The sequence below is a fragment of the Brassica oleracea genome, chromosome C3, assembly GCF_000695525.1.
Source record: "Brassica oleracea var. oleracea cultivar TO1000 chromosome C3, BOL, whole genome shotgun sequence".
NCBI lineage: Eukaryota > Viridiplantae > Streptophyta > Magnoliopsida > Brassicales > Brassicaceae > Brassica > Brassica oleracea.
In genome coordinates, this window is record NC_027750.1 from 61,391,474 (window position 1) to 61,419,339 (window position 27,866).

Below are 27,866 nucleotides of genomic sequence, written 5' to 3' on the forward strand. Positions count from 1 at the left end.
TTGTTTTCTTTTTTTTTTTTTTTTTTTTTTGTAACACATAACCATTGTTTTTTCTCTATACTATATATATATATAGAGATATGTTGCACATTCCTTTTACTACTATTAGTAAATTGGTTTTTAAAACTAATAATTGGAAATAATATTTGTAATTTTTAATCAGAAATTGAATTTATTAGGAAGTCGTATGTTTGGATAGGCTTCAGAAAGATCACATAATATCCTGTTTATTTTATCTTTCTCCCTCTGTATAAAAAATAATATTTTATAAGTTTTTTAATCTAGGATTATAGCTCAAAGCACATTAACACCTGATCCTGAGCTCAATCCACTGTTTCTTCGAGAGCTGCAAACCAAATGCCCCTTTTCCAGCTCGACAATGATCGACATGAGCTTCGGTATGGAAGGCAATGACAATGGGGTTTGGTGTCAGATACTACAAAAAGCTCATTGAGAAGAAGGGAATAATGCACTCCGATCAACGGCTAATGGCAAGCAAAGATACTAAGAAATTTGAGACGTGATTGACCAGATAAAAACTCAACTAGAGAATGTTTGTCCAACGTCGTTTCATGCACTCATTGCCTTTAATGTCCGTGAATGAGTCCATCTAAAGATAATTTTTCACCTTAAAAACATTTGAAAAGAAAAATAGTTTTGACATCTTTAAAAGCTTCTTAATTTGTCGACCTGTGAAGTTGTAAAAAAAGTGCTTCACATACCAAAACAAAACAAATGGTGGCTCACTTTAAATAAGTGTTAATTACTTAGCTTATTTTGTAAAACTGGTTCAACAAATTAAACTTGTTAAAAGGTTTTATATAACACTTCTTTGTAATGGGCTAGTTTTGGGCATTTGTTATATTTGTTATATAAAAACTGTAACAATCACATAGTTGATTCTCATTCTCTGTTTGGGAGAATTTGCCATTAAAGACGAATGAGAGAAGTTGAAGTCTATAGACTAAAATATTGTTTTTCAGTTGCTTAGTCATGGTCATCGGTGTTTTTCTCGCGTTTAGGTGTCAAAATTCTTAGATATAATTGGTTTTTGGGGGTATATTGACTAGATTAAAATTTAACATATTCAAGTGAAATTATTCTCATTTCAAGCATTTTTAGTAGTTTCTAAGTTAGTCAATTCATCAGCACAATAAATCAGTTTGTTTATTTAGATGTTAATGAAACATTTGTATAGCGCACGTTAGACACAAATAAAAGATAGATGCTGAAAAACAGCAGAGAAAATAATAAAACTAAATGTAAGTTTTAAGAAATAAACTCACTCATCTTGTGAATGTAATGACTCATGAGAGGGTACTGAACAATGTTTCATTTGTATGCACCTTCAAAATCATGATATATTCTTATAAGACTATTTGATTATAAAAATGAGTCCCCAAAGCATAATAGCATTGACTATGTGTATGTGAACTTCCTTTTTATCTCCATTACGTTCTTTAACATGTACCACTCCGATAAGATTTAAGTCAAAATATCACGTTATGGATCTCATTTAAATATATAATATATATATATATATATATATATATATATTTATTTAACAAAAAGAACATGATCAAAAAGAGGATTTAGATAACATTTACAAAACGATCTAGGTTCATACTGTTAGACATATTATGAAAACCTAAAATACCTTGTTTGAACAAGTGTCAAACCTTTATTTTCCTTAAACAAGCTCTAAAACATCCACATCACAACTTGGTTCCCGACTCCAGAGATCCATCGTCGACTTCTTCTTACACGTTGCAATATAAAACAAAAGCCTGAAAGTTAAATCGGTAAACACTAAAGGAAAACAAAGACACAGAAAACATCAATCCTCCACATCACTTTGATGTCGTATTTGTTTATAAGCTTCGCTTACAAGTCACCGAGGTATGTCAATTTCATCTCCTCGTTGATTGGGTCTACATCATCAAGACATCAACATCTTTCTTCATCATAGGATATGACTCTCTCACTGTTTATAAAAAAAAAGTTTCTAGTGGTTCGAGGAATCAAACATGTGAAGCTTTGATAAAAAGCAAGACGAGTTAAGACAAAGAAGAAGATGCTGATCTTTCTAAATCCAATGGACATCATTATGAGACTAATTAATCACATAAAATGCGTGTGTTCTCTAGATATTATATGTTACAATTTCTTTTTCGCAATTAAGAAATCGTTTGTAAAACTATTAATCGGAAATAGTATTTTATTTTTTTCAATCTGAGAATGTTTTTTTCTTCTTTTTGGAACGCAATCTGAAATTGTAATTTACTTTTTTTCTATAGGAAATTGTATGTTTGATTAGGCTCCGCTGGGACTGTTGCTAAAAGCACAACTTCAGCTAAAAGAATAGGTGTCTTTTACAAGAAAATACAGTTTAACACAATGCACATAACCATCATGCAAACAAGACTAATAATATTTCCAAAATCACTTTTTTTTTTTATCAAAATATTCCAAAATCACTAAATTTTGTTTTTCGGCGTCCCAAAATCACTAATCAAACAGAACACGTCAATGATTTGACAGAAAAATTAAGGAGTTTGATAAAAAAAAAAGAAAGACTGCTTTAGAGCGGAAGCTTAACCGATGAAACGCAGCGTTTAGTGATCGGTCGGAAAGCGGCTACCTTTGTTGCCTTACAGAATCTATTCTGTTTCCTTACAAAACCCACGATACAGACAGGCCTGGAGGAGACAGAACAAAGCCACAAAGGACAAGAGAATTGTCCATGGACGACAAGGACAGCTGCGAAGCTGACGTTTACGCGGCTGCGGAGACAGAAAAGGGCGAGAAAGTGGATCCGGAGAAGGAGCTGTGTCACGGTGACGATGATGGATTGAGTCAACTCAGAGGCGAAGAATCACTTACGAATATGGAAGGTCTACCGGTGCGAGAAACCCTAGCTAAGGATCATGTTGAAGGTAACGGGTTTATCCCCCCCCCAACGAAGATTCTTTGTTGATTTTCTGAGGGTGTTTAATTGTTGATGAAATGATGTTTGTGTTCACCAGATGTTCGAGAAAATTCGTCGGTGGAACCAAATCGTGAAGATGTCAAGGTGAGTTGCTGAATATTTGTTCATTTCTTAGCTGAATTCTGAACACTGACGAGTTAGATTCTCTCATTGATATCTGGAGAAATTGAAGTTACCAAATCTACAAATTCACTTCACTGTACTCGATGTCATGGCCTACGCTTTGTAAACAAGGGATCAAATTGACTTGTATAATTATAGTTTGTATGACTTGTTACTACTTACTAGGCAAAGCTGCTTGAACATTGAGACTATTGGCTACTTATGAACACTGACGAGTTAGATTCTCTCATTGATGATTGGACAGGAGCAAATATCTGATTCTCGGGTGGTTAGCAACTTGTCGGTTTCTCCGGTTCTGAGGACACCGGCTCATGATGGTTATCATTGGAGAAAATATGGGCAGAAGCGGGTTAAGAGTCCCAGGGGCTCACGGAGCTACTATAGGTGTACGTATTCTGATTGTTGCGCAAAGAAAATTGAATGCTCCAACGATTCAGGAAACGTGATAGAGATTGTTAACAAAGGTTCGCATAGTCACGAACCTCTCCGGAAGAATAGCTTCTCGCCAAGAGAGACTAGAGCTGCATCAGTTATCCCGCCTGTTACGGAGGACAATACAGTAGTCCCTACCGGTTCAGCTCTGTCCATTTCAACTAAAGAAAACGTATGCCAGTCGCTAGCAATCGTTGAAGGGAAGAGAAATTGTGAGAACGAAGCTGTGGAGGAACCAGAGCCAAAACGAAGGCAAGTTCTGTATAATTTTGTTACCCTTCACATTGAGGGATAAAACTAACATACTTTCCTCTCTCCTGTGTTTCAGACTGAAGAAGAGTAACTCACAAAGTTCAGATACTGTCTCTAAACCTGGAAAGAAACATAAAGTTGTAGTACACGCAGCTGGTGACGTCGGTATCTCTGGTGATGGATACAGATGGCGCAAATACGGGCAGAAAATGGTGAAGGGGAATCCCAATCCGAGGTATAAACCAAAACACATTACCCATTTCTTTCTAAAACGTTTTCTCTATACATGGATGATTTGATATATTATTGTTCAAAAACATATCAGGAACTACTACAGATGTACTTCTGCTGGTTGTTCTGTCCGTAAACACATCGAGACAGCAGTAGAGAACAGAACAGCTGTCGTAATCACATACAAAGGAGTACATAACCACGACATGCCGGTGCCAAAGAAACGCCATGGTCCTCCTAGCTCAGCGCTTGTGGCTGCAGCTGCACCAACATCAATGAGAACTAGGTTAGAGGATCAGGTGAACATTCCCACCTCAGGGCAGTGCTCGGTGGGAAGAGAGAGTGAGAAGCAGAGCAGTGAAGGAGTGGATGTTGGTGGTGGTGAGAAAGTGATGGAATCAGCTCGGACTTTGCTGAGCATTGGATTCGAAATAAAGCAATGTTGATGATCCCTTGTACGTATGAGTTAAGAGTTTGATAGACTCAGTTGTTTCCTTGTTCTTGTTATATAATATTTACTTATAGAGTTATAGTAATGGTTGTTTGAGCAAAAAATAAGAGTTATAGTAATGGTTTGAATGTTAATCTTGTTTCTTCTTATTTTGCATCATCAGTCACCTTTTTTGATCAGTTTTTTATTGGCTTTAAGTTCCATTGAAGTTCTATAATTTTCGAAATAGGATTGGAAAATACTCAATGCCTAAAATCATTCAAAAATTCAAAAAACTTTACCAAATACTATTGGAAAGTATCTGAACTATTCATGGATAAAAAGCTATCCGAATTTTTTTAAAATATTTAAAATAACAAATTTTTTTATATAAATCGTTAAAATCAGTAATTTTTTTTAAATATGTGAATTAGATAAAAAAAAATAGCTATTTCAGTTTTTCTGTATACTAATTCGAATTTGAGTTCATTTCATATATTTATTATCTTAAATATTTATCCTTATAGTTGATCCAAGTATTTTTAAAACCGTCTGCTCAGATCGCCGGAGGTAGTTTTCAAATTTTAACGGATCTAGGGTTTCTGGATCTGAGCGTGACGGCGCATGGTTCTCTGTTTCTGGACCTTGGTCTATCCTGCTTATGGTTTTCATTGGCGGGAGCGTGTGAGGAGTTACTCTCTCTCGGTGTAGTCGTCTGAGGCTTGTTGATTCCTGTGGTAGCGCGTGTCGAGCCACGAGACTGCATCCGCGTCTCATGGTGGTCTTTGTCACCTTGTGCTTGGTTCAGAGTTTGTGGCAGCTTGCCGGTCTCGTTTTCCCCCAGTAAATGTGCAGCTATTCTCGGCATGGCGAGCGTGTCCTTGCGTTGGTGGTCTTCTCGGAATAGAGGTTTGAATGGTTTGTTAGCAATTTTTTTGAGACGTGTGCACCGGGAATGACCGAAATCTACGGGATCCGGGCTCACGTTCTTCATCAATGCTATCACCCTCTCAACGGCGGCATCTGGTCTCGTGTGAGGGGCTCCTTTTGCTGCCTATCTTTTCAGTCAAGGCAATGCTACGTACTTGATGTAGTTTCTCTAGGTCATAGTTAGATGTGTTTCTGCATTCTGTTTTTTGGTGTAGTGCTTAGTTTTATTACTGCAATTACGTTTCTTGTTAGTCATTGTACTCTGTCACAAATGCGAAAATGGTAAATATACTTAACTCTATACTTAAATATACTTAAACCAACTCTGTACATCTATCTCGGTGGATAAGTCTCTGCCTGATCTAGAGGGTCTCTACAGAAACATTTCAAGTAGACGACAACAAAAAACCTCTCTCTAGTCTCCATAAACCTTAAGTGTACTCGTGCTCTCAGATGGCGAGCCTCCGATGCCTCCGCGTGCTAAGCCGCCGCTCGACGACGGTTCTCTCGATCAACCAAACGCGCTCGATCTCATCAGTTCGTCGATTAGAGCTTCCCGGGACCAGCATTACTCATGGCATCCCATCTCAGAATCAATCTCTCACTAGGGATTTGCCATGGTATCGCTCTCAAGGTCGACATTTCTCCTCGAAAACGAAGGACACCGATGAAAGCAGCGAAGGAGAAGATGATGATGATGAGGACTACGAGGAAGTAGAGAGGGAGTATTCACCGGCGGAGAAAGTAGAGGCGGCTGCGGAGATTGGGTATAAGGTGATGGGTCCTCTGAAACCTTCGGAGAGATTATTCAAACCCTACGAGTCAGTGTTTGCCGTTGTTCAGGTTTCGTCTCTCTCTCTCTCTGGTTGAATTGAATTTCGCATTGCACACTCTCGCTGATGATGTTTGTATTGCTCTCGCTGTAGATTGGTTCGCATCAGTTCAAAGTAAGCAACGGAGACTCCATCTTCACAGAGAAGTTGAAGTTCTGTGACATCAATGATAAGGTATGCTAGCTTCTTCATGAAGATTGTTCTAACAGTTGAGATCTTTGTTATGGTATATAACTGTTGTTGAAGCTTGTCTCCTTATATCTCTGTGGCAGTTGGTACTGACCAAGGTTCTTCTATTGGGCTCGGCAAGCCAGACGATTATTGGAAGGCCTATCTTGCCTGATGCCACTGTTCATGCTGTTGTGGAAGAGCATGTAAGTAGTCTCCTTGTCTTTCTTCGTGTTATATAATAATAATAATAATACTAGTGAAGCTATCTGCATAGAAGAAAGAAAGAAAGATTATTGTGAGATTTTGCTCGTTGAATCTGGTGATTGATGAGAGAGACAAGTTCTTAGATAAGTGTTTTCATCTGAATGTCTTGATGTAGAATAGGTGAGGGATAGAGGATTTACTCGTGCATTAATAGCTTGTTTTCCCGGTTTATTTAGTTGAATATCTTTGTGTGAGTGACAGGCATTGGATGAGAAAGTGCTCATTTTCAAAAAGAAGCGAAGGAAGAATTACAGAAGAACCACAGGACATCGACAAGTATAATTCACAACTCCCTTATTTGCTTTGTCAGTTGCCTTTCTTCGAGCTCTTTTTCATGAAGTATATGTTTTCTTGTTTCTGATTGTTTAACGCGGTGTGTCCAGGAATTAACTAAGTTGAGAATAACGGATATACAAGGAATTGAGAAACCAGAACCGAAGATTGTCCATAAGCCTTCCAAGGCAGCTGATACAGAGCAACCAGAGGCTGAGCTAGTTGCTTAAAGAGATGCCCAATACTTTGAAGTAAGTTCACCTTTCTTTGAAGTTAGAACTAGTCTCTGAAAAGACAAAACAGGCCTTTTTGCTAGTTAGTAGTGTAATCTCTTCTAACGTGATCTTGTTTCTACTGGAACTGCTGGCTCAGGCTTTTGATACTGTTTGTTTTTCTGTTTCAGAATTCACAAATAAAGATTTGCGGAAAATTATGCTTTTTGTTTTGTAAGATCGTGTTATATCGTTTTTTTTTTGTTGCCGGAAAATCCGTGAGCTTCATGTTATACGCTCTCTTTAAAATTAGTTATAGAAAATAAAAAGAGTAAGAAAGGCTTCGAACCCGAGACATAAGAGTTGCTGTAAAGATAATAAGAAGTCACACCAGACTGTACCAAACCGGAAGTGTTGTGATAAGTTTGGCTCATATAGGCAAAAAGGCTTGCACCACCATACGACAATTCAAGACCCTTCACAACAAACCGGAGTTTTTCTGGTTAAAACACGATTTATATTTGTTCAAAAACCGAACCGAGATGTTTAAAAAATCTATAGAACGAGAAAGCAGAATAACGTACCAAACTGTTAACCATCGATTGCAGTAAAATGATGGCGAGTGTGGCAAGGAGTAACACCAGACCGTACCAAACCGGAAGAGGTATGATCAGTTTGGTTTTGATCATACAGTATATGCAAATGTTCGCACCTGTGGACCTAGGCCTGCGAATAGGGCTGGGTTGTGGATCAACCCGCGGGTTACAATTTTTTTTTGTCAAAAAATCCGATCCGCACAACCCGCGAAAAAATAAATTTGTATCCGCACCCGCTCCGTTTATTTTTGCGGGTAACCCGGGAGTCCCGCGGGTTATATTTTTATTTTAAAAAATATTTATTTAATTTAATATTTGTAAAATATAGTATAAATAATATATTTATAATTAAAATTTTAAATATTTTAAAATATTTTGATTATTATTTTTAAAAATTCTCGTATTTTCTTTTAAAACTATATATTTTTACAAAAGAAAAATATCCTTTTAAAAACAAAAAATTGCGGGTTGGCGGGTATCCGCTTTTTAAAATCCACCAACCCGCATCCGCCCCGCATAAAATGCTCATAACCCGCACTCGCATCCGCAAATCGATTTTTCTAAATTGTTCGATCCGCACCCGCTCCGCGGCGGATCAAACGGATCGGACCCCGCGGGTAAAGACTCATATTCGCAGGCCTAGGTCCACAATTTAACAACCTCCACACCAAACCGGAGTTGTTCTTGTCAAAGACACGGTTTAATTTGTTCAGAAACCGAAGTAAACTAACAATCGAACCGAGATGTTAACTGTAAAAGACGCGACGACGCGTTAGACAAAGCTCCGTCCTCGACTCCTCCTCTCAAAACTATCCGACAAAATAAGAGAAAGAACCCCAATTTTTCTGTCAAATCCCCCAAAAAAGATCCGTCTCTCTTCTCTTGCTTACCTCCTCCTTCAAATTCGGATGATTCCACATTGTCTCCTCCTCCCCTTTCATGTCTTCTCAAGTCGCTGACTTTCATCATGGGTCTCAAACCCTAAGAGATTTTGTTTCCGCTATTGAATCTTCTCAAACTTGTTTCATCTCCTCTCCGTTGGATCTCTCTTTCGAGCCCTTGTCCTGCTCTTCAACTTCTTCTCCGTCGCCTTGTATGTGCCGCCAAGCATGAGTGATAAGAAGGTAACTTTCCTGCATCTTGTCTGCCTCTGAGTCTCTTACCTATCTTGTGTTTGCAGAGAGTTGAACTGAGATTCTGTTATTGTCGTTTATCAAGTGTTTGATCTGTTCCCGACAAAAGCTGTGAACTTTAAAGAGGCAAAAGCTAGTACCTTTGCTTTGATATTAAAAGTTTTGATTTTTCTGTAGCTATCATCATGTTGGTTGATACTTGTTGTGTATGCAAAGAGACTATTAATTATCTTTTCAGATTGCTTTAGTTTCTTAAATTTGTCTAGTTGATGTTATAAAAGCCATTTTATTACTTAAAAGCCTCTCTAACTGACACTTGCTTTTGTTCATGGCAGGTATTTGTGTTTGGGTCCTTTACAGAACATGAAACAAGGTCACTGCTTGAGCAGAAACCCATTAACCCTCCTCAAAGTCATAAAGAAAAGTCCGTAAAGAGTATACAATTCGGCTCCTTTAATCCTGTCGCCGAAAATTCTCCAGTTAACAGCGCTAATGGCGAGTTGAAGAAGGGTCAAACTGATGAGGCAGTTAAATCTCGACCCTCCAGCTCTCGTAAGGAAGATACAAGTTTTCAATCTGCTCTGACTCAAAGGAGCCTTGATGCTTCTAGACCTTCAAGCTCTCATAAGGAAGATAAAAGTTTTCAATCTGCTGAGTCTCAAAAGAGACTTGGTGCTTCTAGACCTTCCAGCTCTGATAAGATCAATGATAATGCTGCAAAAAAACTCTCTGGAGAGCACGTGGAAGAAAATGGAATTATTAAAGAGGTCTCTGAAAGAAAACCACCTCTCAACAATGGTGTGGCGGAGAAGGCAGCCGATCCTATTGGTTTGGAGAAGCTGTGTGTGTCAGATGGTGAAAGTGATTCTTTGTGTATAGCTTCTAGCTCAAAATTCCAAGCCCTGGACACCGATATTTTCTCAAATGATTCTTCATCTGGCACTACCATACCAAGAAAGAACAGTCAGATGGTTCCTACTGAATCTATTCCACCCATGAAAGATTTTACACCAAGAGGATTAATAAACGCTGGAAACTTGTGCTTCCTCAACGCGACACTGCAGGCTTTACTCTCCTGTTCTCCTTTTGTGCAGCTCCTCCAGGGAATACAACTCCAAAACATTCCAAAGGTTTTGTAACCTGCATGTTCTGCGTTAGTTCTACTTTTTTGTATTCACTGTCTTATTGTGATTTTCATGTTCTGTGTTCTCAGGCTGAGTCTCCAACTTTAGCTGCATTTTCTGAGTTCATCTCTGAGTTAGATGTGCCAAGCAGTTCAAGCTTCAGAAATAACGTCGCCGTTGTTGAGTCTGGTAGACCTTTTACACCTGCCATGTTTGAAAGGGTGCTTAGAAACTTTACCCCAGATGTACTCAACAACATGTCTGGCCGCCCAAGGTCTGTAGCTTTGTTACACAGTCTGAAATTTTGTTGTTCCTAACCTATTTTTATTCCAACACATTGTGTGCTTGTGTTGACGACAGGCAGGAAGATGCTCAGGAATTTTTGAGCTTTATAATGGACCAAATGCACGATGAGCTGCTGAAACTCAGGGAAGTGTCCCCCAAACTCACTGCTTCGAAGTCCTCTGTTGTTTCTTCTGCCAACGAGGATGATGAATGGGAAACAGTTGGACCCAAAAACAAATCTGCTGTCACAAGAACACAAAGCTTTGTTCCTTCCCAGCTCAGTGATATATTCGGTGGGCAGCTAAGAAGCGTAGTGAAGGCAAAAGGTATTTTGCATTCTTTGATAATTTCTGCTTTCATCAGGCACTTACTTAATGTATCGTTTCATGGAACAGGGAACAATGATTCTGCTACTGTACAGCCATATCTCTTACTTCACCTTGATATCCACCCAGAAGCTGTTAGTACGATAGAAGATGCGTTGCATTTGTTTTCTGCCCCAGAAGATCTTGAAGGATATCGAGCTTCGGTTACTGGGAAGGTAAACTATCTTCCTCTTTCTCACTATATTGAGTAAAGGTTCCTTAATAATTTGCCTATTTGCTTGTTTCAGGCTGGTGTTGTTAGTGCTAGAAAGTCGATAAAGATACAGAAACTCTCAAAGATAATGATACTGCACCTTATGCGTTTTAGCTATGGAAACCAAGGGAGTACTAAGCTCCATAAACGTGTTCACTTTCCCCTCGATCTCAACCTAGGCCGGTACCTTCTTGTTTCTCCTTCCAACGGGGTATGAAGTTGAAAACAAAACTGTCTTTGCTTCTCTCTTTCTATGACTTTGAACTATTATTACTTAACTCAGGTTTCTTCTTTTAGGGATTAAAATATGAACTTGTGGCAACCATTACCCACCACGGAAGGGATCCTTCGAAAGGGCACTACACCACAGATGCTAGACGAAAGAACAATCAATGGCTTAGGTTTGATGATGCGTCTGTGACTGCCATAGGGACAAAACAGGTTTTGCACGACCAAGCTTATGTTCTGTTCTACAAACAAGTGTAAGAGAATCAAAAGCAAATCTATTTACGTGGTCGGGGAAAAGAGAGTAACATTGTTTCTCCTTATAAAATCTTTGAAGGAGAGCAACATCTCAATAGGTAAATAGTTTTAGAGTACCTGGTTTACATGAAAGTTTTGTTTTGGTTCCTTTGAGATGGGATTGTTTTTATTGTGACTCAAACGTTTATTATTATTACTTCATAGACTTGTATTCAGAAATTATTGATTTTTGCTGCTTAGTTTCTTGTTATTGATGCTAGAACCAAATCAAAGTTGTAGCAATTAATAGATAAACTGGTTTAAAGATTTGGCTATATTAGTCTATATGATGTTTTAACAGTATGGTTGATACTCTGGATCCAATGTTTGTTAACTAAACCAGATCATGGTTTATTCAATATAGTAGAGATTACAAGAGTAGATTTAAGTGGGGACTAGTAAAGGTCCCAAGCACAAACAATGTATTCCACAAACCTTAGCTAAGTTCTGGTCCCAAGTCTCATGGCACAACGTAGCCTGCCACATAGGAACAGCAGCACATTAAAATCTTGCAATGTTTGTATTTATGTTTGTGTTTATATTAAAAAAGAGTATGAAGCTTCTTAACTAGCAATAGACTTACTTCCACACTTGGTATCATGAGCGAGAGGTTTCCCACAAAAGCCAGTGACGTGAACAACATTATCCATGTTTATTATTTTCTGTACTTGAGGCTGTGATACTGTCACATGCGCAACGTATTGTCTGATCTTTTAACAACTCTGCAGCAGATTGCTCTTCCTGGTTGGTTTTCATGTGAAGTATTTCTTGTGGCCAAGGAGCATGCTTATTATGAGCCGCCATTGGGCACTTTACACACCGCCATTGAGTTCTTTGTTTGCAGACAAAGAGCATTCCTGCACATTGCATCCTATTAGATGACTGTGAATTATACTGCAGACTCGAACTAATCCAGTTCATTCCCCTACCTATTCACCAGTTCTATTCTAACGATTAAGCATTTAATAGAAGGGACCATATAACTCCAAGTCATCCAGTGCAACAATCTTAGACAAAAACTCTGGGATGACGCAACAATTCATAACACAAGCACCATGTCCTATCACACAGCTCGAAATCAAGTTCATATTGTCTCTTTTCCAAGCACAATTCTCGAGATTTTCCCACAAGAAATAGATTTTTATTGTATTGTACATGCATCTTGTAAATCACCTATTGATCAAGCTGGAATAAGGTGTTCCTTACTCAGCAAAGAAGGCATTCCAAGACTTCAAGTGAGCTATGCAATTGAACCTACCAGTTCCTCTGGTAGCAGAAGCAATGGCCTTGTTGTTAGCAGTATAACAAGTGAACCGGCTTGCATATCAAAGGGTTACATTTTTAGGTTACCGTGGCGAATTGTTTAAAAGCTTAGAAGTTAGAGCATGAGCCTATAGATGAAAGAATACATGAAGCACACATCAATGAGGCAACTTCCATCATTAGATACATTCTAAGGATAGATTGTAAAAACAATTTTAGGTTCCTTTTTACAATTTTAGATTCTGTCAAGTGCCTAGTAGTCTTATTGTAACTGTTGATCAATTAGCAAGAATAATTAGGTACAATAATCAAAGTTATGTAGTTACTTGGTACTAGCAATAGGTCATTGTATGAACTTTTCAATGGAAAGAAATGAGAAAGGTTGACAAAAAAAGTTCTGTAAATGAAAAAATAGTAAATGTCAAAAGTATCATCTGCACAGAAAATGTCTCAAAATCCCTAGGAACTAAAATCGATAAATATTGATATATTTAAGTTGTTCTTGATGTCTCTCACCGCAATAAGCTTGTGAATGTAAACTTTGCTAAGGCAGAAAATTTCTCTTTCGTGGAGTCGCCTCAGCTGCTTGCGGCGGCTCCTCTTCAGTTACCAGGTCCTCCTCAGCCACCAGCTCTCCTCCCGCCACCGGCTCCTTCTCAGCCGACCGTGGCTTATACTCAGCCGACCGTCGCTTATCCTCAGCCTTTTATTAGAATTAGTAATTTTATAATTCTTTTAAAACATTCAATGTGAAATTAAAATTAAAATATTAAGTTCTCAGTATTTATTCAATGCAAAATTCAAAATTAAAATATTTATGTATTTTTATGTGGTATATAGTTTAGTTTAAACGAAATTAATATATATATATATATATTAATATATTATCTGAATATCTATAAAATGTGACTTTCTATGATCATTTGTATCTTCTTATAACAAGAAAAATTAGATCATTGATTAAAGATTTTTAGTAAGACTTTTACTAGTTTTAGCAATTTATAGTCGTTTTAAAAAATTCAAGATATAATATATACAGAAATTTAAATTTTATTTAATGATTAATATGATTGTTTAATTTATTTTAATAATATAAAATTAAACAAAAATGATAGATGATACATAGATTGTTATCAGATTATTATTATTAAAGATCACTAATTGTCTTATATATTTTAATTACATAAAATAATTCTATATATTTTATTTAAGGAAAGAACGATCCTTGGATCCCAGCCATTCGCCCGAGACCAGCAAACAAAATTTTTCACAACATTTATCCGGACCTCACAGTGGATTCCCTCATTAATTCGGAATCTCGCTCATGGAATTTACAGGCAATCATGGTTCTAATGGATCCTAAGGATGCAAAAATTAGTGAAAGTATTCCATTAAGTAGGAATCAGATTGAGGATAGGAATGAATGGCATTTTACTAACAATGGGAAATATCCGGTCCAATCAAGTTATCAGGTGGAACGAGTCTATCCTGATAGGGAAAAACCACCAGATTTTTATGGCCCCACAGTGGATATACTTAAAGCTTTCTGTTGGAAAGTGCGGTGTCCCCCGAAAATAAAGCATTTCTTATGGCAACTTCTCTCAAGATGTATATCGGTAATGAAAAATCTAAAGGCAAGAGGGATACAAGGAGATATATGTTGTGCTCGATGCGGAGATCCGGAAGAATCAATAAACCATGTATTTTTTGAATGTCCCCCAGCACGTCAAGTGTGGGCATTATCCAAGATTCCGTCACATCCTAATATCTTTCCTATCAGCTCATTATTTGCTAATATGAATCATCTTTTTTGGAGAGTTCAACCAAAGATGGATGACCATCAGTTTGCATGGATTTTATGGTATATTTGGAAAGCCCGAAATAACAAAGTTTTTAGTAATCTGGATATTGATCCGAGGGACACTCTTAAATTAGCTGAATTGGAATCATCAATTTGGGCAGAAGCACATGTGGGAAATGACCCAACGAGAGGGCTTTCGGTACAGACCAGTCCTCCCCTAGCGACATCTCTTAGAGACACCAGGTCGATGGTGTTTTATTGATGGCTCATGGAAGGATAAGGACTTATTTTCAGGGCAATGCTGGTATAGTACTTTACCGGGGTTTGATGGTCTATTAGGGGCAAGGAATGTAAGGACATGTCTTTCACCCCTTCATTCGGAGGTAGAGGCATTGATTTGGGCAATGAAATGTATGAAGAATTTAAGACAGTTTCAGGTAACGTTTGCAACGGATTGTTCTCAATTGGTGAAGATGGTTTCGGAACCAGAAGAATGACCAGCATTTGAAAGCTATCTGGAAGACATCAAGCTTCTCAAAAGAAGTTTCCTCAACTCAGACATCGTCCATGTACCTCGGACGGCGAACTTTCGGGCGGATAGCTTAGCACGCAGTGCTAGGAAACAACTGTCCTTTGTCGTTCACATGGATGCGGAGTTACCAATCTGGTTTACAGAGTCAACATGAGTCTGTAAATGCTTTGCTGTCAAAAAAAGAAAAGAAAAAAAGAACGAAGAGTATTTTTTGTATATTCATAATTAATTTTATGGTTTGTTTAGTGAAAAATATTGTATATGTTTAGATGGACCAACATATTTCTCTAAAGTCTAAGAATCGGTGATGTCACATGTTATAATGTTTCTCAAGGCTTAGTTTATATGATGTTTTAACAATATGGTTGATACTACGGGTCCAATATTGGTCAACTAATCCAGATCATGGTTTATTCAATGTAGATAGAGAGATTACAAGAGTAGATTTAAGTGGGGACTAGTAATGCCCCAAGCACAAACAATTAATTCCACAAACGGTTGGCTAAGTTCTGGTCACAAGTCTCATGGTACAACGTAACCTGCCACATAAGGAACATCAGCACATTAGAATCTTGCAATGTTTGTATTTATGTTTGGGTTTATATTATAAAAAAGGTATGAAGCTTCTTAACTAGTAATAGACTTACTTCCACACTTGGTACCATGAGCGAGAGGTTTGCCACAAAAGGCAGTAACATGAACAACCTTATCCATGTCTATCATTTTCTGGACTGAGGCTGTGATACGACCACATGCGCAATGTATGTCTGATCTCTTAACAACTTTGCAGCATGCTGCGGAAGGGTTTACCTTTGGACCTGGACGCTGGACATAGACCGCACACTCTCTCATCAGACCTTGGATGTCTCCTTGGCACGTCCCTTTCCCTGGAACTAGTTCTCCTGATATGACAAGGATCATTACTATACCGGTTAAAACATGATAACCTATCGCCATTTTTAGTTTGAATCTAGTGAGTGTGGCTTTGAAGGAAGCTGCCTAAGGGCTTATATAATGGGTTTAGGCTTGCATGTGAATTGGTTGTTCAAAAAAAAAAAAGGCTTGCATGTGAACTTTTTTTTTTCATTTTTTTATATGTTGAGACTGTGTACTGTTGATCAATTCCTATTGGTTTCATGTGGCAAAAATAGTTGCAAGTTTTATGTGAGATTCTGATGAGTTTCCTCGTAACTACAACTACAACCACAGGGGCAAGCATCCAATGCATGAACTTATATACCTGAGAGAACATAAAAATAAGATAAATTACAGGTAGAGCATCCACCATTAACAAGTAGGCGGTGGCCAAGCCCAGCCCAAAAAGGTTCTTCAGTCACATATCTTCAAGCATAACCAGTCCATTTTAGAGGCTAACAGCTAGACAACTATCTTAGCATTGTTAAACCTTTGTGAAGATCTAAGCTTTTTATTACAAGCAAAAGTGTTTTTATCAGCCACTGTCCATAATCAAAACACAATCACATAACAGACAAACTATAAGCATAAGCCACAAAGAATCAGGTTTTTGCTCATTAGAGTCGTTTCTGTGTAAGAAAATATAAGTTACAGTGATAGAACTGTTCAGAGGTTACTACAGGATTACAACAGACAAAGCTATTGAAGCGCATTGTTTACAGATATTCTCCAGGGTTTTTTTGAAGCTAATCTTGCTGCAACTTATGGGCTAAAGGTCGGTGAGACACTCTTCTGCGTTTTGCTCCCCAAGATACAACCAAACAGTTTGGTTCTTTCCTCTTTGTCCCAAGATAACCTTGACAGTTCTCAGAACCACAGTTACACTTCACTTCAGGACCAAACTGCACAAATCTGCAAAACCAAAAACAGCCTAATACATCAGAATCACAGATTGCTTACGCTCAACACCAATGGTCCAGAAGTTGACCTGTAATCATATGTAAGTGGCTCTCCTGCTTCTATTTGACGAGCTGCAAAGACACCTACACGGGTCTCACCTTCAACTTGCCTGTTGTTGTATTAACCACACATATACAATAATTAGACTGACTCTATCTTGACCATTATTGACATATTAATATGATGTAATAATATATGCTTTACCACTTCTCCAATACACAGTTTGGGTTGCAGCTGTGATTTAGAAAGCGAGAAGCGTTTCCTTTGAAGGTAGCATCAATAGTAAAGTCTTTTTGAATCTCACACATGTAAAAGTCTTTCATTCCTTTGTGCTTCATATCCCAAAGCCTTTGCTCACACTGAGCATCACTAATCACTGTGGATAGAGTGTAACACAATCACTTAAAAACCATTCTCTCTCTTTTTCATACACAATCAGTTTAGCTTTACCTTCACCGATGTATTCAACAATGAAGTCCTCTTTGTTAATGGATTCTGCTGCCTCTACCCCCCAACCGCAAAGTTTGGTCTGTAAGAAACAACAACATGACATGTCAAGACTAAAAAAGAGTGTATAATGTAGGAATCAGGAAACTAAATACTAAGTTTACCTTAACAATTTTGATCTTCTTGTCCTTGCGGAATGGTCTGTTTCCACATGTTTCAGGGCATCCACATCGCTTTGAACAGCTTACGCATTGAACCCTGAAACAAATTTGTTTCAAAAACAGAAACCATTCAAGCAAAGTTTCAGTTGTTGAGAAGAGGTTGGTTGGTTAGTTAGTCAAAGAGAACACCTGCAAACACAGCTTCTACAGCAAGTAGGGCCACAGTTAGTGCACCCAACACCATCATTAGCATTATCACGTTTCTTCTTCACAAGATAAATATCTTGACTTAGTCAAGGACTCAGTAGTGAAAAATGAGAACTAATTACTGAACTGAAACTATAAAGGATACTACGCCTGATGTGCACATAAGGAGGCAGATCATCTTTGGCAACAGAATCTTTCCATGTCAAGTCAATCTTGAACTCCTCTTCCACATATGGCAAAGGCAATTGACAAAACACCTCCTGAATTTGAAATTAAATGAAATTTTACTTGCTTAGCTCTTGAAATTGTGAAAGAAAAGAAACAATATCCAGCTTTCCAGACTCTCCCCTCTTTGTTTTTCTTCACTAGACTAGCTAATTTCACAATAGTCACATCGGTAGCAGGAGTCAAAGAAAACACTGACCTCTATCTTACTTTGTGCAACTCCACTCTGCTCAACGAACATTATATTTTATCAGTTCTGTAAGTGAGTCTGTATGAGAATACAGCTTGTAACAAATTACAGATAATATCTAATTAAAAGCAAGAAACTGGAGAATAGACCTTTGTGTCTAGCCGCCAATCAGTTGAATGCCTCCAACAGAGTGCTCTTCCTGGTTGGTCTTTCATGTGAAGTATCTCGTTTGGCCATGGAGCGTGCTTGTCATGAGCCGCCATTGGGCACTTTACACACCGCCACTGAGTTCTCTGTTTGCAGACAAAGCACTCCTGCACATTGCATCCCATTAGATAACTGCAAAGTCAATCTAATCCAGTCCATTCACCATTTCTTTACCAACAGAAGTAACGATTAAGCATCTTTTTCATGACATGTCATTTCATATAATCTTCCTACTGATGAATCAGTTCTTTGAATAGACAGCAATCTATCTAATACACATGAGGATCTTACATGTTGAGGGCATCTAAACTTCCCAGGATTATGAAAACCGAGACTTTCTTTGGCACAGAGCAAGTGATAGACCCCTTGGCAGCCACGAACAGAGCACATCACTTCTTCTCCAGGATACACCAGCTTACGGCAAACAAGACAGTCACCCTGACACCAAACCCACCACATAGTCAATCTTAACAGTGAGAGTAAAACACTTTTGATAAATAAATAAACAGAAAACATCAATCTACCATTCTCTTAGCTCCAACGAGGAAAGGGAGTACACATCTCGACTCAGAAACTCCGGATTCAACTCTTCTCTTGACCCAATTTTTCACATGATCTTCAAGAACCAGCCCTTTCTTGGACTTTTCAGACGGATCTTGTTTTCCGTTAGAAACAGTGATGGCGTTGTTGATGTCTCTGACCTCTTCCGCAGGAGGAATCATCGGTTTATGTTCTGGATTGCAGTCTACGGCTATGTTCCCCGGGGAATCGATCGGTTTAGCTAGTTCCGGCCCTGTTGCCGCCGGGAGAAAAGCAGGGCAGCAAGTGAGAGACACGGATGCCGACATAGACATGTTGTCCAGATCTAACATGCTGTTCACACGTGAAGTCAAGAGGACAAGGGAAGTTTGTTACTTTTAGTTTGGTAAGAGAAAACCACAAAAAATATGGAGGGAAATTAAGGCGGGAGATTCGTAAGAGTCAAAAAAAAAAAAGATTTGGCATTGTCCTCTAATTTTACAGAAAAGGTCTTATATTTCTATGTATTTTCGTAAAAGCCCCAAACATTTATTCACTTAATAAAACGATAGAAGAAGATGGCATTTGAGATACCTATTAATTTAAATACAATTGTTTTCATTGATTAGTATGAGATAGCCACAATTGAGAACCCCCTTGCAATGAGGTTGACAGCAAGATAGCTTCTTTCTTTTCTAGTTTCTAGAATTGCTCTGCCAATTTTAGTAAACCGGAGATCAAACCGGCTTCATTATTGAGCCATGGTTCAAAACTTCAGTTATATGTTGATTGGCTGTAGCCGAGTTTGACAACTATACAAAAAGAAAACAAACACCACACCAGAAACTGTGACAATAATGGAGAGTCTAGTTACTTCCATACTCTACTCATAGCTAAACAGCCAGTTACGACTTCCTGTCACTGTAATGAAGATAAAAGTAAAGTCTCTCTCTCTCTCTCTCGAGGAATCAAACCCAAATGCTTGCAAATGCTTCTTCCAAAGCCCTCTTCTTGCTTATCTCTAAAGAAAATCCTCCAGCCCGTGTAGCTCTCTCTGCTTTGAGCCTCATCATCGCTTCGTCTTCCATTGAGTAACGTTGATGATCTGCTCCTCCTCCTCCTCCTATAGGTACAGGTTGTGGTCCCATTCCCGTTGGTCTTGGAGCCTGACTGTATGCAGTTCCAGACGTAGTCCCATTGTTTGTAGACTAAACAATAAGAAAAAAAGTTTCAGCTCCTTGTCAGAAATGTTCACAGCTTCTTGTCGATATGAAAAATCAAAACTCTATTTACCGTGTCAGCATCAGTTTGTGGTTGTTGAGCCTTGCACGCCGCCAGGGCTGCAGTTAAATCCTCAGCCTGTAGGAAGACCAATGACAAAAGCTTAAACATAATACTTGAAAAAAACCTTGTAGTTCTGCACATTCACCTAACCAAGACAAGAAAAGTAAGGCAGTAGTTACCTTGCGGGCTCGGTTGATCATAATCTGTTCAGCATTCTCTTGAGAGTACTTCTTTATCTTCTCTTCAATGGCCTCAACATTGATTCCATCTACCAGATCGAATACTGTAGAATGGAAGATATAATAATATACATTGGTCTCATCATCACACATATAGATACAGAGAATGTAAGGTGGGAAACAAGTGAGAGACAAAACCCATGCACTCCACTTCTTCCAAGTAGTCATTGTAGTCCTTAAGTGATGGAAAATCCTCTTCCCTTTTATTGTATCTGCATTTCCGTATTTAAAAAAAAATAAATTGATACTCAAAACCATCCTTCCTTTCATGTGAGTGAGTCACCAATCACCATAGCATATCCCAAACAAATACTGGAAAAAGATCCATGGTTTATCAAGTGCATGTGGTCAATGAATTATATATTGCCTTATAGATTCCTATCAGACTATAAATGATCAATGCCAATAAGAAAGGGACGAAGAATACATCTCAGAGATTCTCCTTCTGATATGAATTTCCTTGTTTTGATGGCTAGAATTAGACACCAACACCATGACTGCTTCTTGTCTCGTCTCTCTAGCTACAAAGTTCAAACATGAGTTCAGAACTAAAAGCTGCAACTCCCAACATAAAAGTTACAATATGAGGAGGAATCTGAAAATCCTATCGATTAAAGATTATATAAGCTTTGATACAATCAATCTGGAGGACCTTAAGCCACTCGAGAACAACTAGAGACCCGAAAAGGACAATAATTTAATCAACAAGAGAAGTATAAAAAACAGAACCTGAGCGAGCGACCTAAACTTCAATTACACAACGTCGTAGATCTCAATCCGTTAAAAGAGATCAAAAAGTCTTCACCTTTGAAGTTACTGCTTCCAACACAACAGTGTTTCAGAAATGATAAACGGGAAATTTCATTACATGACGGTTTTGGACCAACTTCAGGCGTAAAACTCAGTCACCGATCAACTGATTCTCGAAGCAAGATGCAACGCAAGAAGCACCGGAAGAATCTACCTATTGGGCTTTTATTGGGTCAAGTTAAGCCCAGTAGTTTTAAATATTAAAATTTTCATTTAAAAACTCCAATTTGTATTTTCTTCCCGATACTATATACTCTTTATCAATTTCATATATATTACAGTTTCACTCAATTTCCCATAAACAATGTGCTGAATTGGATTGGTGGATTGAGGGAAAGTTTCATTAATGCTTTTACTACGAGTAAATAAACGTGATGCACATAAGGCGAATCAACGTGATGTAAATAAAAATCAAGACATAATAGTTAAGTTTATGTACTATTCCTACTATTTTTGCCATTTACGGTGAGACAGTTGATTCGAAAATTAGAAAAAAATGGTTTGTCTTCAGCTTTACAAATTTGGTTGGAAGTAAATGGCAAATTAATACAATATATTACTGAATTTCACATTTTCAATATACAATATAATACTAATGAAACAATAATTATCTTTGATAAATTTAAAGGTCATAAAATTTATCAAACTTTATGTAATGCAACATGTTTTATTAATATTTATGTATTTCTTTTCTATGCTATGTATTATGTCTATTTTAAAATCACCAAATCTTTTAAAAAAATGACATGGCTGTGGTTTCAAAACGTAAAAATATCATGAGGGAAACATACTTTATTAAGCAAACAATGCTACTGAGCTGGCTGCTCTTCCAGAAGAGCTAAAACATATAATGACTGCTGCAGCACCTTCCCATCCATTTGTTTCCTATATTACAAAATCAATAATAGATACCATGGTCTTTTCAGCAATTTGATGAGCAATTGTAACAGGACCTACACTGGAATTGAGTTCCATTAGTCAGTAGTATGTGGCTTTCACGTTACAATTATATCATTCTTATACCTACAAAGAGTGACAGATTGCATATATTTAGCTACAAAAGATGGAATCTAAAAAGAGGGAGGAAGTATCAAGGAAGATTACTGCTACAGTGACTACCATAGAAAGAGAGGGTCCTTTGGCAGAGCTCACTACATTGGTACCAAGGAAGATGACTACCACAATGATGTCATCATGGAAATGCCTTCTCACGCCTCTCTCTATTTTCTTCACATCAGTAGATATCATTTCTCTCTTTTTTTTTGCTGCAGCTTGCAGGGCCATCTTCACCAGTCTACATCTGTCCCTTGTGTTGGTCATTCACGGCATATGTCAGACTCAGTATTTGGTTCTGTAATAAGTTTGTTTTTCTTGGGGAAAATGGGTCTAACGCACACGTTCCGTGAATGGTTCTGAACGATGTCAACAGCTTCTTGGTAGGTCAGCTGTTCCCATAGTCCGTCTGAAGCAAATATGAGAAACTGATCTTGTGGTTGGAGCTCATGCTGTGTTATCGACGGTTCTTACTCAAGATTGGTCTTTTCACACGGAGTTTATACTTTATGTCAATAGTTCCTTGTTGAACTCCGCCTTCTTAAGATACATGTCAATAGTTCCTTGTGGCATTATATTGATCTCAACCCTAGCACTGGCACATTGAGATGCTATAGTTTCATTTTTACCACTGTGTGTCATCCTTTCAAACCCCTCAACAAAAAAATATAAACTTACAATAAGCTACATTAGCTGCAACAAAGCCTAAACAACGCCAGTAACTATTCCACTGAATCAAACTTAGAATTGACTGATCAAATGCCAAAAGAAAACTCAACTCTTTGTTTGAATCTGTTGAAAAAAGTCAGAAGTTTTGGCAAAAGACAACTTGTTTGGGAAAAATCTCCGAAAAAACGTCAAGCTAGTCACTCTTTATCTAATTCAAGAGGAAGCTGAGTCATAATTAAATATATTGCAAGCAGTAGCAAAGATCAATGATGTTTTTTTGCTAAGAGTGAGTAGAATGGTTAAAATGATTTTTAATATGTTGTATCAATGACTTAAGTATCATTATTGTTATATACATCAATGATGTTTTTTGCTCGAAGACTTCCCATAAGACTTCTAATGAAAGCGTTATATCAATGAACTTATGTAATGGTTTATCTTTTGTGAATTTGACTAAGTTTTTTTGAGAATTCTTCTCCCTTAGTTGTAATAAATTTGATTATTTTTTTCTGTTATTGTGTTTTGTTATTAAAATTGTATCAATAATTTCAATTATGTCAAGCAATTTTGGCAAGATAATATTGTGGAAATGAACATATTTACCAAATTTTTTGTTAATATCTCTTCAAATTTACAAAAAAAAATCACAACTAAAGGAGTATAGATGCAAATCACAAAACAGACCAGAAACAAAACTACTATAGATCATTCATCTACAAAGACAAGCTTTGACTCCACTTGATATTGAAGAAGACTCCGCCAGAAGACTTCCAAGAAAACTTTCCATAAATCTTCCAAAGTATGCTCCAGATCTGAAAAATCTGCATATAAAAAAATGTTCAAATGGCTTAAAAACAGAGAAAATGAGTGGAAGATTATATAGATCTACTTTTATAGAACACACAAAGTACATATCCAAGTGGAAGACTAGAACCACCTGGTTAAAAACATGCAACAAAAAGATAGATTAGTGAGAAAGACATGGGACAAAAATGAAAAATTCATATAAAGTTTGGCGTTTCAAGTCAAAGAGATTCAAATGGGTTTGGAGTGTTTTAGTTTGAGAAAAAAGTAAGAACTTTATGCAACATGCAGTTACCAAATGAAGAAAAATCAGACATAAAACTTACCAAAACGCTCAGATCTGTTATGAAAGGGAGACATGTGAAAAGACTTCGTCAAAAGACTTCAAGGTAAGTCATCCTGGAAGGCTTCTAGCGCATTATATTTTAGACGACTAACAGGTAAGTCGTCCCAGAAGTATTTCAGATCTGAAAAACCTGCATATCCAAAAACGTTCAAATGACTTCAAAACAGAGAAAATGAGTGGAATATTAGATAGATCTACCTTTATAGAACAAAAAAATACATATCTAAAATTAATAGATCTACCTTTAAATGAATGGAAGATGAGAACCATGTGATGAAAAACCTGTAAAACAAGAAAAACTAGTGAAAAAGACATGAGACAAAAACAATAAATTGATATAAAGTTTGATGTTTATAAGTTCAAAGAGATTAGAGAGGTTGGAGAGTTTTAGAATGAGTAACATATCATTTTGTTGAAGCCATTTGAGAGGAGGAGAGAGAATGTGTAAATTTTTCTTTATATATGGAGACAAAAATTTCAATAAGGTTAAATATTTTCGGTTCAGAAGACTTTCAAGTAAGTCATCTAATAAAAGACTTACTTGTAAGTTGCCCAGAAGACTTCAATATTTTTAGCGGGAAACTAAAATATTTTTAGCGGGAAACTAAAATATGTTTAGCGGGAGTTAGAAAACTTTCACTACAAGAAAACATCGGTATTTTGACGGACATTCCGACGGAAAATGAAATCCTCGGAATTTCCTCGGAATATACCGCCGGAATTCCGAGGAAACATCAATCCGTCGGAATATTCCGAGGACTTTTTTCGTCGGAAATTCCTCGGAATATTCCGAGGACTTTTTTCGTCGGAAATTCCTCGGAATATTCCGAGGACTTTTTTCGTCGGAAATTCCTCGGAATATTCCGAGGACTTTTTTCGTCGGAAATTCCTCGGAATATTCCGAGGACTTTTTTCGTCGGAAATTCCTCGGAATATTCCGAGGACTTTTTTCGTCGGAAATTCCTCGGAATATTCCGAGGACTTTTTTCGTCGGAAATTCCTCGGAATATTCCGAGGACTTTTTTCGTCGGAAATTCCTCGGAATATTCCGAGGACTTTTTTCGTCGGAAATTCCTCGGAATATTCCGAGGACTTTTTTCGTCGGAAATTCCTCGGAATATTCCGAGGACTTTTTTCGTCGGAAATTCCTCGGAATATTCCGAGGACTTTTTTCGTCGGAAATTCCTCGGAATATTCCGAGGACTTTTTTCGTCGGAAATTCCTCGGAATATTCCGAGGACTTTTTTCGTCGGAAATTCCTCGGAATATTCCGAGGACTTTTTTCGTCGGAAATTCCTCGGAATATTCCGAGGACTTTTTTCGTCGGAAATTCCTCGGAATATTCCGAGGACTTTTTTCGTCGGAAATTCCTCGGAATATTCCGAGGACTTTTTTCGTCGGAAATTCCTCGGAATATTCCGAGGACTTTTTTCGTCGGAAATTCCTCGGAATATTCCGAGGACTTTTTTCGTCGGAAATTCCTCGGAATATTCCGAGGACTTTTTTCGTCGGAAATTCCTCGGAATATTCCGAGGACTTTTTTCGTCGGAAATTCCTCGGAATATTCCGAGGACTTTTTTCGTCGGAAATTCCTCGGAATATTCCGAGGACTTTTTTCGTCGGAAATTCCTCGGAATATTCCGAGGACTTTTTTCGTCGGAAATTCCTCGGAATATTCCGAGGACTTTTTTCGTCGGAAATTCCTCGGAATATTCCGAGGACTTTTTTCGTCGGAAATTCCTCGGAATATTCCGAGGACTTTTTTCGTCGGAAATTCCTCGGAATATTCCGAGGACTTTTTTCGTCGGAAATTCCTCGGAATATTCCGAGGACTTTTTTCGTCGGAAATTCCTCGGAATATTCCGAGGACTTTTTTCGTCGGAAATTCCTCGGAATATTCCGAGGACTTTTTTCGTCGGAAATTCCTCGGAATATTCCGAGGACTTTTTTCGTCGGAAATTCCTCGGAATATTCCGAGGACTTTTTTCGTCGGAAATTCCTCGGAATATTCCGAGGACTTTTTTCGTCGGAAATTCCTCGGAATATTCCGAGGACTTTTTTCGTCGGAAATTCCTCGGAATATTCCGAGGACTTTTTTCGTCGGAAATTCCTCGGAATATTCCGAGGACTTTTTTCGTCGGAAATTCCTCGGAATATTCCGAGGACTTTTTTCGTCGGAAATTCCTCGGAATATTCCGAGGACTTTTTTCGTCGGAAATTCCTCGGAATATTCCGAGGACTTTTTTCGTCGGTATGTCGTCGGAATAGCGTTATTCCGACAAGATACCGACGATTTTTTCCCTCAGTATGCCGCTGTTTTCTTGTAGTGTTTCAGAGAAGTATTCTAATCGCCAGACGACTTACATGTTAGTCGTCTAGACCCTAAACGCAACCCCAAAACTAAATTAACTAACTAAACACTTCATAAAATCAAATTGAACTTAAAAAGTGTTTACTATACACAGAAATAATCACATGTAAGTAAAAATTTAATTTTTCAAAAAAACATTTAAGCTTTCCAAAATCTAACCCTAAGAATACATACAATACTACAACATATGTTCCAAACCCTAGACCAAAGAATATCATGACTTACTACTTTCACTCATCTATGTTGAAAACAATTCAATTTTATTATATCTTAATTTATATCACTTAAAATTGTTTATAATTACATGATTTTAATTTTTCGCTTATCAAAATATTTTTAACAAAATTTATAAATTATTTTTAAGATCCACTATACCAGACGACTTGTGTGGACGTTGTTCAGAAGACTTAACAGAATCTCAGAAGACTCGGAAAACTTAGCAGGACTATATTCGTAAAAATGAGTTCTGTTTTTTTGTTTGGTCACAAGGGGTTGACTGTAATTTCACAAGGCTTTTAGGTTACTTTTGCATTTGATTCAAGTTTGGATATACTTTTGCAATCAAAGTCAAGTTTTGAGTCATATTTTGCAAATCTCCCTTATTTTTTTTCTTTAGGAAATGAGTGTTTTACTCATTCATCCTCGTCTTTCTCATTTATTTACAACATTCTCATTGTCATCAAAACACCAACCACCATGAACAACCAATTTCAAACTCTAAATGCACTTAAAATCAACATATACATCTCCATGTCCTCATTTTTTACACACATAAACCATTTCCCTTTCACTTTATTTCCTATTTCATCCAAAAATCATAACTTTTGTTGTCTTATTAGAATTACTCAAGTTCATGATTTATGGTCTAGAACGAATAAATGACTTTCATTGAGAAGTCATGTGTGCTTGTAAAACTAAACATAAATTTCATTGGATTTAAAAATGATATTTAATTTTTTTTTAGATCTGGTTCGCGGAGACTTTGACCAATGCATAAGTTAGTTTTGCGAGGATGTTTTTCATCATGGATGTTTAATGATGGCAAAGATGTTTAATTGCTACTGATGTCGAGGATGTTTAAATTTTATAATGCTTCATCACAAAATAATTGATTTGAGGTGTGATTCATTTTAGCGATAATAAAAGTGGTATAACATGGACATAATATATAGGGGATACTAATTTTTCCTAGCAAATATAAGGTTGGAGTAACATTTATTCAAATTCATTATAGTGAAGCAAAGTGGTGTTGTTAGGAGTTGACACTTAAACAAATTTATTTTGTAATTGATACAAAATTGAGGTTACAATTTTTTTAAAAGATCTTCAAATAAAATACAGGGGATGTAAGTATAATATTGGTTTCACCATTATTATAAAGTGAGCCATTTGCATACGCCAGCATCCGATATCTTGGCGTGTAAGTCAAGTTAAAAAAAACTCCAAGTGTTAGCCCTAAAATCGAAGGCTTCACAACAAGAATT

At 37.3% G+C, this 27,866-nt stretch overlaps 5 protein-coding genes and 1 pseudogene across 8 annotated transcripts; 3 read left to right on the plus strand and 3 right to left on the minus strand.

Annotated features, from left to right (window-relative positions):
- Positions 1-2,672: 2,672 nt before the first annotated feature.
- Positions 2,673-4,621, plus strand: LOC106328695 (annotated as a pseudogene).
- Positions 4,622-5,795: 1,174 nt separating this feature from the next.
- On the plus strand, positions 5,796-7,421 carry LOC106332251 (50S ribosomal protein L21, mitochondrial-like). 2 transcript variants are annotated; one of them, XM_013770728.1, is made up of 6 exons: positions 5,796-6,230; positions 6,314-6,394; positions 6,493-6,594; positions 6,857-6,931; positions 7,039-7,179; positions 7,332-7,421. In XM_013770728.1, exons 1-5 carry the CDS (start codon positions 5,841-5,843, stop codon positions 7,156-7,158), a joined length of 768 nt encoding a protein of 255 aa, XP_013626182.1. In that variant the 5' UTR covers positions 5,796-5,840; the 3' UTR covers positions 7,159-7,179; positions 7,332-7,421. The 2 variants fall into 2 exon arrangements, with proteins under 2 accessions (XP_013626182.1, XP_013626183.1); XM_013770729.1 differs by having other exon boundaries at positions 6,857-6,960; positions 7,039-7,415.
- A 1,050-nt stretch (positions 7,422-8,471) lies between these two features.
- Positions 8,472-11,646, plus strand: LOC106336319 (ubiquitin carboxyl-terminal hydrolase 24-like). Its single transcript, XM_013775117.1, has 7 exons — positions 8,472-8,860; positions 9,205-9,999; positions 10,083-10,267; positions 10,354-10,604; positions 10,674-10,819; positions 10,892-11,068; positions 11,155-11,646. Exons 1-7 carry the CDS (start codon positions 8,846-8,848, stop codon positions 11,341-11,343), a joined length of 1,758 nt encoding a protein of 585 aa, XP_013630571.1. The 5' UTR covers positions 8,472-8,845; the 3' UTR covers positions 11,344-11,646.
- Positions 11,647-15,497: 3,851 nt separating this feature from the next.
- LOC106331147 lies at positions 15,498-15,932 on the minus strand. Its single transcript, XM_013769479.1, has 2 exons — positions 15,623-15,932; positions 15,498-15,514 (listed from the first exon to the last, which is right to left on the minus strand). The coding sequence occupies exons 1-2, from the start codon at positions 15,930-15,932 to the stop codon at positions 15,498-15,500; spliced, it is 327 nt and encodes a 108-aa protein (XP_013624933.1).
- Positions 15,933-16,439: 507 nt separating this feature from the next.
- On the minus strand, positions 16,440-19,188 carry LOC106332109 (histone-lysine N-methyltransferase ASHR3). The gene is made up of 11 exons (XM_013770580.1): positions 18,812-19,188; positions 18,579-18,725; positions 18,230-18,394; positions 18,090-18,116; positions 17,811-17,925; positions 17,648-17,741; positions 17,462-17,555; positions 17,301-17,379; positions 17,055-17,226; positions 16,879-16,959; positions 16,440-16,802 (listed from the first exon to the last, which is right to left on the minus strand). The coding sequence occupies exons 1-11, from the start codon at positions 19,157-19,159 to the stop codon at positions 16,637-16,639; spliced, it is 1,488 nt and encodes a 495-aa protein (XP_013626034.1). The 5' UTR covers positions 19,160-19,188; the 3' UTR covers positions 16,440-16,636.
- A 380-nt stretch (positions 19,189-19,568) lies between these two features.
- On the minus strand, positions 19,569-21,255 carry LOC106331990 (CDK-activating kinase assembly factor MAT1-like). 3 transcript variants are annotated; one of them, XM_013770433.1, is made up of 6 exons: positions 21,135-21,255; positions 20,757-20,850; positions 20,468-20,541; positions 20,270-20,373; positions 20,100-20,165; positions 19,569-20,014 (listed from the first exon to the last, which is right to left on the minus strand). In XM_013770433.1, exons 2-6 carry the CDS (start codon positions 20,822-20,824, stop codon positions 19,775-19,777), a joined length of 552 nt encoding a protein of 183 aa, XP_013625887.1. In that variant the 5' UTR covers positions 20,825-20,850; positions 21,135-21,255; the 3' UTR covers positions 19,569-19,774. The 3 variants fall into 3 exon arrangements, with proteins under 3 accessions (XP_013625887.1, XP_013625886.1, XP_013625885.1); XM_013770432.1 differs by having other exon boundaries at positions 21,059-21,255; XM_013770431.1 differs by having other exon boundaries at positions 20,757-20,884; positions 21,059-21,255.
- Positions 21,256-27,866: the final 6,611 nt, after the last annotated feature.